We start from the raw sequence: 11,142 nt of genomic DNA, 5'->3' as shown, positions 1-11,142 counted from the left end.
GCTGATAGACGCTGCAACATGTAACTTGCCACTTGTAAATCAAAAACATTCTATTATTAATGAAAAAATTATGTTTAATGTTTTGTGATAGTGATATAAATGTTATATTTATAAGAATTTGTAAATGTTTAATCAAATTAATAATCTTCTAAACAATCGTGGTTTACTTGACCACAAGATTTCTTTTACAACTATCTTAAAATGCACTTTTTCTTATTGTTTGATGGGGCTCTTATTGGCGTCGTTCTAAATTTATTAAAAAAGGCACCTAATAATTGCACTCATGCGATACATTTTTGTAGTAACATGGCGTAGTACAACTTCTCAATAGTGACGGCGCTTTTCCGACGAGTTTTGGATGTCGTATACGATTGTTTTCGACGTGGTGGGGATTCTCAGAAGCGCCGTCAAATTCAAAAAATGTTTGCAGGGGTATTGGTGAAAAATGTTCGATCTTCCAAAGGGAATAAAGTGATATTTTTCAGTTATTTTTTCAGGCATTCTGTCTCGATCATAGAGAAGCTCACTGGCTGATGCGTTTTACAGATTATCAGTTATTCCGGACGACAGTGCTCGTGTCGAATATATACTATATATTGTGCACAATATAAGTTAAGTCCGAAGGCATAATCGATACTGCTGTATGTTTGTGGGATCGATAACACATTTACCGATTATTTAGTCATCGGTAAATGTGTCGGATCGTATCGATCCGACACACTGTAATGCGCTTTACATAATATCACTTATTCCGGACGACAGTGCATGTGTCGAACATATCCCATATATTGTGCACAATATAAGTTAAGTCCGAAGGCGTAATCGATACTACTGCATGTTTATGGGATCGATAACACATTTACCGATGTTTTAGTCATCGCCAACAAGTCGTATCGATCCGACACACTGTAAGATTCTTTACAAACACCAACATTCCGTCCGGAATAACTGATAGTCTGTAAAGCGCATAAGATTCTTTACAAATACCGGCATTCCGTCCGGAATAACTGATAGTCTGTAAAGCGCATGATAGACGCTGATACACCATCAGAATTTCAATTTGTAATTAATCATTAATCCTTTATTTATGTAAAACATTGTATTCAATGTAGTTTTAGTCGTATGAATGTTATAGATTGGAAAAATTATATTCGAATTCATAATCGTTATTGCAGCTCTGAATTATCGATAATCACCCAACTATCCCTTTTTGTTTTATAAATTTACTACCTTGTTAATATATCATGCAATAAAAATATTAAAACTTGGTAGCCCTGTAAAAATCTATTTTGACAGCAAAACGTTCTCTTCTCACATTGGTGCTTTGTAGAAGATTAGTCGAAATTGTACAGAAATTTGCAATATTAATGAATTAAATAGGGGAAAACAAAAGGGATCCCTTCATAGCAGAAATTTTGTGTATTTTCTGGATTCATTACTAAAATTGTAAGTTCAGCGACCGTATAGAAAACGTGAACAAATATTACAACAACATTACGCAATAGAGCATGTTCAGGTGGTTTCTGTGGGGGGTGTAGAAATCAAGGAGCACCTTGTGATTCTCGACTTATATAGAACATGTTACAAAACATATATATCACTTCCGGCAGCCATCTTGGTGTATACAGACGCTTTTTTCTGAGAGATTTTTTTGGAATTTTTTGATCGGTGAAAATCGTGAATTTAATAAGTGTTTTTACTGTTCTGAACAGTATTGTAGACTCTTTTTGAGCCACTAAATGTTTTAGTGGATTAATTTGTGAAGATTCTGTATTGCTTTGGAGCGAAAACAATAAAGTAATTTGTGTGAGTGGTGTGACGTAAAAGTGTTTGGGGCCAGTGTGGAGGCCAAGATGAGTGAAAAAGAGGTGAGGGCAGGACCCTCAAACTCAATGATAATATGCCGAATAGATACCAATGAAAAAGTGGTTAAAAACCAAAAGATGACGCGTCCCATGAGGACAAAAAATTTTATTGACGACGCTAAGCGGTGTGTGGCAGATGATGATGTAGATGGAGAAAGAGATGGAGTGGATGGCGAAGAGAGGTGTGGCAAAAACATAAGGAGACGAGAGGATGAGACTGTGAGTGACCCCAAAAAACGAAAGGTGAGAGATGCGGAGGTTCGTTATTCGGAGGATCATGCAGGTGAGATTGTAGTTTTGGTAGACTCTTCTGAGGCTGACAACATGTCAAATAGAAAAGTTAAAAATGGTTTATATTTCATCTCTAAAATAAAAGATATCAAGGCGGATGAGTTTGAGAAAATCAAAAAGGTAGTTGCTATAGGGGTGACTCTATATAAACTTACCTTTGAAGATATTCAATCAGCTAACCGCTTTCTAGACAATGAAGAGTTGAGGAATAGGAAATTGAGGGCTTTTGTCCCAAGAAGTTTCATTGAGACGTATGGGGTAATTAGAGACGTTCCTCTTTGCTTTAGTGAAGAGGATATCATGGCTAGGGCGATTTCAGGGAAGAAAATTCTGTCTGTAAAAAGATTCACAAAAAGAGATCCAGAAGATCCAAATGTCTGGCATCCCACTGAGACGGTAAAAGTGGGTTTTTGTGGTGATGATCACCCGAAATGGATAATCTATGAAAAAACTGTGCTAAATGTTGACACCTTTTATCCTGCTGTACGTCAATGTCACAATTGTGGCAGGTTGGGACATACGAGGAATGGGTGTAGATCAAAAAAACGTTGTCTGAAATGTGGGGCGAATGAAGAAATTTGTGACAGTAAGTGTGAAAAAAAGAAATGCATTCTATGTAAAAGTGAGAATCACTTAGCGGATGAGAAGGAGAAGTGCCCAGTTTGGCAGCAAGAAATTGCTACAAACAAGATAATGACTAAGAAAAAGATGTCCAAAAGAGAGGTGGTTGAGCTTTACAAGAGCCAGAATCGGTTTGACTTATTGGAGGACGATGACCAGTTTCCAGAGATGATGATAAACAAGAAGACAAGTAATAAAGTAAATGAGTGTGTGAACAACAAGGATAAGGAAGTGAATGAAATCCTCACTCCGTATACCTATAGCTCAATCCTGAAAAAGAAAAAAAAGCAGTATATTCATCAAAAAGGAGTTCAGATGCAGCCAAGGATGTTTGCCGAATCTCAACCTTCTGCCCCTGTCTATATGACAGATGACAAAAGAGTGACAGAGTTGGAGAAAATCACCAGTGAGATGATGCGTTTCATGGTAGACTTCATGAGAATGTCAGGAAACTCTGCAGCTTTGGATGCGATGAGTCATTTTTCTACACGTTTGAATAAATGTGGTATTAGCTCTCCTGAATACAACGATATATATATGGTTAATAATAATAATGGTCAAAATTTTGCAATATAATGTACAATCTTTTACTAAGAATAAAAACTCTATTGAATTTTTTCTGAATAATTATGATTATGACGTAGTTGTATTATCTGAAATTTTTGCTGAAAACCCCGATAATTGCAACAGATTGATAAATTTTAATTTGATACAACGATTTAGAGCTGATGGTTATGGAGGTGTATCCATTGGCCTAAGAAAAAACATAAGATATGCTGTTATGAAGTTTGAAACTGAATTGGATGTGCTTATTGTAAAAACAACAAACCTGAGAAAAAATCTAGTTTTTGTAGCAGTCTACTTTCCGCCAAGCCTACCTGCTGACGTTTTTGTGATGGAAGTTGGGAGGTTATGCCTTTTTTTGGACTGTTGCGAGAATGTGGTTATGCTGGGTGACTTCAACGCCAGAAACATCATATGGGGTGATGTCGTCTCGAATAGAAAAGGCAAGGAACTTGAGTCAATTATTAGTGACTCCAGACTGATATGTGTAAATGACGGTAGAATCACTTTTCAGCGAAATGGTGAATCGCAAGGTTCGGTTTTGGATTTGTCTTTCATTAGTGCTGATTTATCAGGCTCTTGGGAGGTAAATCAAGGGTATATCGGAGGCAGCCGCCATTTTCCTATAACTGTAACGATTGAGGTAGGAAACATGAAAAGGATTAAATTTTTATCCAGATATAAATTAATGAAATCGTTAAATGAAGTGGAACTCGAACCTTGTTTTGATACGATTGAACGCACTCTGAAAGATGAAATTGCATTTGCGACAAGTGAGATTGACAATGATAAAGCCCCAAAATACTGGTGGACAAATGAGCTGAAGACGTTATTCAGGAGGCAGCTTGCAGCAAATAAGAAAGCGAGAATTAATCCTTCCTTTGAAAACCTTGAGTCTGCAAGGAAGGAGATTGAAAAATGGAAATCGGAGGTCAAGAAAGCAAAAAAATCAAGTTTTTTGAAGAAAATTGAGGAGATTAACAAGACACCCAATACTAGAATGGCTTGGAAATTTATAAACAACATACGTGGCCGGAATAAACCAAAAGGAGACTCATGGAATATGGAAAGAAATAAGGAATACTTGGAGATGCTGGAGAGGCAGGTATTTGGTGTTTCGGAACCCCTGATACTGGGAAAGGAAGAGAAGACTGGTTTGAGAATTGAACTTTTTACTTTTGAAGAGTTGGAAGATTGCTTAAATAAGAGGAAAACCAATTCAGCAGCTGGTGACGATGGTATAACATACACCATGTTAAAGGCATTGCCTGGTATCTCCAAGAGAGCACTGCTCACGGCAATGAATAATGCTTTTGTCAATAACAACATTTTTGACAGTTGGAGAACTGTTAAAATTGTACCAATACCCAAGCCAAATAAGAACTATAGCGATATTAGTAGTTATAGACCCATCTCGCTTATTTCTGTTTTCTTGAAGTGCATTAATCTCATGGTCAAGGAGCGAATTACGCCACAAATTAAAGCAAATGAACTCATACCTAGAAGGTCTTTTGCTTATAAAAAACATTCCTCTACTAACAATTGTCTCAACGAGCTTCTACATAGAATTGCCATTTTAAAAGAAAATAACTATAAAGTCATGATTCTTGCCCTAGATGTTGGGAATGCCTACAATTGTGTGAATCTTGGCATTCTTCATAAAATGTTAATTGATGGTCGACTTGATCGCATGTATTGTGACTGGATTATCAACTTCTTATCCTTTAGGAAATTAAAGCTGGGAAGGGAGGAAGTCATTGTGCGAAATGGTCTTCCGCAGGGCAGTTGTCTCTCGCCCATCCTTTTCAATTTATATACAGCTGGTCTTCATAATATTGAAAATAATTGTACACAATTGTTCCAATATGCAGATGATTTTGTTTTGATGTCATATGATAAGGTGTTTGAGAGGGCACAAAGAAATCTTGTATGTAAAACTGCGTTGTTTGCGGAAAATTGTGATAAATTGAATTTATCCTTTAATCCTGAAAAATGCAACACTATGTATTTTGCTAAAGGTAGCAAAAAGGTCATTGGCCTGACTATTGGTGAGGTAAATATTCCTCAAGTCAAAAAAATGAAGTTTTTGGGTAGAATTATTACCAACTCCCTATCAATTAATGAGCACTACGTCTCGATTACCAAAGAGACTCAAAATAGAGTCAACATGCTGAAATGTCTTACGTCTATTAAAGGCGGTTTGCACCCGAGGGTGGCCTTAAACTTTTATAAGGGCTGTGTAAGATCTAAGATTGAGTATGCAAGAACGACCACTTCACATTCCCCCCTATATGTAAACAAAAGGATTGCAAGATTACAAAATAACATGCTTAGGAGGTGCCTGGGCATCTGCAGAAACACACCTGTTCACTCTTTATATGCTTTAGCGCATGAACTGCCTCCCGAGTTCAGGGCTATGTTGCTTACGGCTAAAGAATTGATGAATGTTAAGAAATATAACTTTGAGTTGTTTGATATTGTCTCTGACAATCCCCTGGTCAAGTCCAGTTATAGCCATGTTTATCATGACTTTAAAGAGGTTTTTGATAATATTGAATACGTCTCTAATTGTAAATCCTCTGATAAATGCTCTGTTACACTCAACCTATTATCTAGTAAAAAAGATGAAACACCAGATGAAGTCATTCATGCCATCTACAATCAGAACATAGAGTGGTATAAAGAAAATGGTTTTGTCATCATCTCGACGGACGCCTCTGTAGCTGAAGACACCACGGGCTGTGGTATTTATATACCGGGGCTTGAAAATAGATTTTATTTTAAAATCAATTTCAAGGCCTCCTCCATGTTTGGTGAGATGGTAGCTCTATATAAAGCCTTGCAAATTGCAGTTGAAAATGAGTACGAAAAAATTGTCATTTTCACTGATAGCCTTGCTGCGTGTAAGGTTTTGGCTTGTGCTAATGACAATAATTATATCGCCTTGAATTTCCACTCAAAATTAGAGAGCTCCGATGTTGAATTATGCCATGTGGTCTGGATTCCTGGCCACAGAAATATTAGAATTAATGAAGAGGCGGACGAGATCGCTAAAATGGCGACATCCTGTGGAGCGCCTCTCGAAGTAAAGTACACTGAGAAAGAGGCCTTAAGAGTTATTGAAGACCAGTTATGGCGTAGATGGAACAACCAATTTATAGAAATATCGAGGACCCATGGCAAAGATTATTTCAAGGTCTACAATAGTGTGATGGACAAACCCTTGTATGCGTCCACTAATCTAAGCCCCAAGGAAACCAAGATTATAAACAGACTACTCACTGGCCATTTATATGATAAACCCTTTCTATATAAAATAGGGGCAATATCAACTCCTATATGTGATCGATGTTGGCAAATGGACACGACACATCATGCCATCTTTGATTGTGTAAAACATGCTGAATTAAGAAACAAATATGACTTTTTCAATGATTATTGCTCGATTGATGACATTCTTTTGTCAAAGAATATGGAATTATATGAAAAATTAGCAAAATTTATTTGTGAAACAAACATGGCAATCTGAGGCCTAATCAGATATCGCTGTGATATGATCTGTGATATAGATATAGTATCTGTTTAATGCATAAATTTTATATGCGCTCGTTATAACTATTTGTACCTGATTTATACACTAATGAAATATATTACTATGATTATAGAAACATCTACTCTTATCCACTACACTAATTCAAAAGTTGATGATTGTTTATTAGCATCAATTTTTAATAATTTTTTTCACTAAGAATTGGAAAATGAAGTACTCATATGGATATTGAAACACTCGTCACAGAAGCCACTCACACCAAGGCGCCCTAATAGACTGGATCTAATAAGGGCCCCCTTTTTTCGTTGTATGAAGCTGAAGACCTGCTGGGAGTAGCTGGTCACCTGGACGTAACAATTCATAGATGTATTTTTGTGGTACATCGATCGTTTAACAACCTGGCTTTTGATGGTTCAAACATCGCCATAATTTAACTACAACACAAAAAAAAAAAAAAAAAACATATATATACATATGAATAATTTGAAACATTTATTTTCAGACAGCTTAGTTATGGGCAACGCAGTCTCAATAGCCCAAATGCAGGCTTCACAGGGAAGCAATATTCCAAAGAATCATGAGAACATGATGGCAACAGGAGGAAATCCACCTCCCGAATGCCCTATGCATCAAAAAGATGCAAAAGCTGGAGCAAATACTAAACCCCCACATCCCAGTATGCAAGCCACAACAACAGCGTCCGCCTCCGAATGCCCTGTAAAACACGACAACAGTGATGTAAATCCCTTGAATATGATGCCTCCAGCAAATCAACAACCAGCTAAAGATCAACCATTCCCTCTACCTACGGATCGTCAGACATCAAGTATACCCAAAGTAACAGAGGATGGCAGTGTTCAATTTTGGCAATATCCTAGTCAACAAATGTTCTGGAATGCTATGTTGCGCAAAGGTTGGCGCTGGAAGAATGAAGATGTGTCACAAAAGGATATGGCTGATATTATTCGTATTCACAATGCCAATAATGAACAAGCATGGAAGGAAGTTCTTAAATGGGAAGCGTTGCATGCCAAAGAGTGCGGTAATCCACGTTTGAAGAGTTTTGGTGGCAAAGCTTCAGATTATAGTCCAAGGGCTCGTTTTCGCAGCTGGTTAGGGTAAGTCAAAAAATGATGTGGAATTGACTTAAATTGCATAAAAAAGTATTCTTGGAATGACAGAATCGGGCTACCTATCATTGCAAACAAACGTTTTGCAACTTTGTGTCTAATTCCAGTACTCTACCATACATTATGACGGGCAAGAATTTCTTTTAAAGTAAATATCTCCACAGCGTTTGTTTTTTTTCATGGTTATGATAATTGCTGGAAACAAAGTTCCAATTTGCTAATGTGAGGTTCTGTATGAAGGACTATGTCCAGGTTCTGTATGAAGGACTATGTTCAGGTTCTGTATGAAGGACAAGGACATTTGGACCTATATACCCCACATTATATGGCAGTTTCTAAATATAGTCCAATATGTATCTCACTTGAAAAACCACAGTAAGAAATATTAATGTCAAATTAATGCCAATATATTGTTTGGTACCGAAGAAAAAATGACGGATGTCAATCACGGGGTCGATAGAAAGTGTATCTTCTAATCGAAAGCCTGGTTCATTGAATAGAAGATTTAAATAGTCGTTAAATTTGTCAATAGTGATATCGAAATATCTGCATACCTTAGTTAGCCGATGATAAAGAGAGATGGGTGAGAAGTTCGAAAGTTAACTTTTCCAAATTTTGATCGTCTAAATTTAACTTTTCGATTCTCATAGCTATCCATATACCTTCCATGCCTTTAAAGGCTTTTGTACCATACATAACATTTCTTACTGAGTAAGTTAAATATAAATAATATAAATTTCTTCTGTTTTCAGTTACGAACTACCCTTTGATCGTCACGATTGGATTGTTGATCGCTGTGGCAAAGATGTACGCTATGTTATTGATTACTATGATGGTGGCATTGTTGATAGTGACTATAAATTTGCTTTACTTGATGTTCGTCCAGCCTTAGATTCCGTCGACAACGTTTGGGATCGTATGCGTGTTGCATATATGCGTTGGAAATTCTCAGCTTTAGATATGATCCAAGGTTCTCGAACAGATAGTGGCAAAGTTGATCACTAAAAAAATCTATAGAGACAAAAACTGTTGTTAGTCATATACATACTTAAAACTAATTTATGACAAAAAAATATGCATAATTTTTTGGATTTCTATCGACAAAGCCAAAAAAGCAAATTTCTTTGTTAAACACCTTGGTTAAAACTCATGAAGAATCATCGTTTAAAATTTATTATTTATGAAAGTTTGATTTGATTTTTTTCAAAACCTCATTGGACATAATAACAATCCTAATTAAAATCAATTAAAAAAAATTTAAACTGCATTGTAGTATTTCCGCTTAGAAGAAATACTGCCCAGCATACGAATAACATATACTACTAATTAGAAAAATATAGCCAGTACTTTGCAGACACACCTATGAAAAATACACTACAATTGACATGTTATAATAACTAAATCAATATGACGAAATACCCTCAATTATTGATGATAAAAAGTATTTCAATAAATGTGGTTTCGTTTTCATTTTCCTTTTTAATCCTATACATACGAAATGATAACGAACCAATATTTTATCGCAAATACTTGGTATTGTGATTATTGATAACATAAAACTAATAAATTAGATATGTACAACAAATAAAGAAGAACACGAAATAAATACTTGTAAACTTAAAATTATAAATGTGTATTTTTTTTAAAGTTAGATTTATTTTGGCACTCTATCCAATCAGTACTTAATTAAAAAAATTCCAAACTTTTGAGAGGACGAATGCAAGGAGAATATTGACTAGGAGTTAGTTGGCGAATATAAATTGGTTCCTAATGCCAACAATAATAAATATTTGTCGGTGTTATTATTTAAGACATTTTATAACTTTAATTTCATCATAAGACGGGATGGGAATTTGGGTTTTGTCATACCAAATGTTGCGTTGACGACGTTATGTCCATACATATTTGTAATTTTTTTTTTATTCAACAGTTAATTTTTTGAATGAGACAATGTTAAATTTTGAGCATCAAGTACAAAATTACACTTTCTCGTATATTCACAGTTTTTTTCTGCTCTTAACTTCTTTTTATGTGTATTTTAGATTTGTATCGAACCAAACTCGTAAACGAAAAGTAGGGACCAAGCGCCATCAATGGTTTGATGTTCTAAGCCTCCAATTTCCCATCTTCTTCTTGCACATTTTTTTACTTTCTAAATATTTTAAAACTATTTGATCTGATCTCAATAATATTTATAGCCTTTTTAGCGCAAATCGCGTGATGTATATGTGGTACATAATTTGGTCGGGTTTTTCCAAATTCAATACGACGACGAATTATTACAAAAACGACTGAACTAACCTAAATAACAAACAGATTTCAGGATCAGTTTTGGCAGAATTTCACCAAACAATTGTAGCTTTTTTACCGTTCGATAGATTAGTAGAATTCTTGGTAGATTATTCAAAATATTCCCCTCCAACTTCAATTACTCTACTGTCCCCCTGATTGATCTTCCTATGGTACATGATGTTCTGCTTTACAAATTCGCAATAATAATAACTAAGTTCAGATGGATAAATGTTGATGCTACCAGGTTAGCCTATTTCCCTTGGCGGGCAGATTAAAAAGAAATTCAGCTAATATAGTATATAATCTTATCTCCTAAAACCAAATTCAAACAAGCAACCATTTTTCCAATAACAACCTCCAAGTGAGAATTTTTTGTCTATTTATTTATTTCATATAATACCCAAAGCCTACAAGGCCAATACATTAATATTATATATTTATTTAACAATAGTTGATAGATAATAAAAAAAATTATTTCTTTAGAACATTTTCTCAAAATTTTATTTCTAAAGAAAATTTTGTTAAAATTTTATTTCTATAGAAAATTTGGCAAAATTTTATTTCTATCGAAAATATTGTCAACATTTTATTTCTGTAAAAAAATTTTGTCAAATTTTTATTTCTATAGAAAATTTTGTCAAAATTTTATTTCTATAGAAAATTTTGTGAAAATTTCATTTCTATAGAACATTTTGTCAAAATTTTATTTCTATAGAAAATTTTGTCAAAATTTTATTTCTATAGAAAATTTTGTCAAATTTTTATTTCTACAGAAAATTTTGTCAAAACTTCATTTCTATAGAAAATTTTGTCAAAATTTCATTTCTAT

At 34.8% G+C, this 11,142-nt stretch overlaps 2 protein-coding genes across 3 annotated transcripts; both read left to right on the top strand.

Moving 5' to 3' along the window:
• The first annotated feature begins 1,284 nt into the window (after positions 1–1,284).
• On the top strand, positions 1,285–9,651 carry Cchl (Cytochrome c heme lyase). 2 transcript variants are annotated; one of them, XM_075292364.1, is made up of 3 exons: positions 1,285–1,450; positions 7,398–8,009; positions 8,774–9,651. In XM_075292364.1, the coding sequence occupies exons 2-3, from the start codon at positions 7,405–7,407 to the stop codon at positions 9,024–9,026; spliced, it is 858 nt and encodes a 285-aa protein (XP_075148479.1). In that variant the 5' UTR covers positions 1,285–1,450; positions 7,398–7,404; the 3' UTR covers positions 9,027–9,651. The 2 variants fall into 2 exon arrangements, with proteins under 2 accessions (XP_075148479.1, XP_075148478.1); XM_075292363.1 differs by having other exon boundaries at positions 1,286–1,446; positions 7,394–8,009.
• Positions 1,575–7,372, top strand: LOC142222311 (uncharacterized). The gene is made up of 2 exons (XM_075292365.1): positions 1,575–2,148; positions 7,091–7,372. Exons 1-2 carry the CDS (start codon positions 1,854–1,856, stop codon positions 7,225–7,227), a joined length of 432 nt encoding a protein of 143 aa, XP_075148480.1. The 5' UTR covers positions 1,575–1,853; the 3' UTR covers positions 7,228–7,372.
• Positions 9,652–11,142: the final 1,491 nt, after the last annotated feature.

Source organism: Haematobia irritans, chromosome 1 (genome assembly GCF_050003625.1).
Source record: "Haematobia irritans isolate KBUSLIRL chromosome 1, ASM5000362v1, whole genome shotgun sequence".
Taxonomy (NCBI): Eukaryota; Metazoa; Arthropoda; class Insecta; order Diptera; family Muscidae; genus Haematobia; species Haematobia irritans.
The sequence above is the reverse complement of the archived record's forward strand: the minus strand, read 5'-3'. Positions and strand labels throughout refer to the sequence as shown.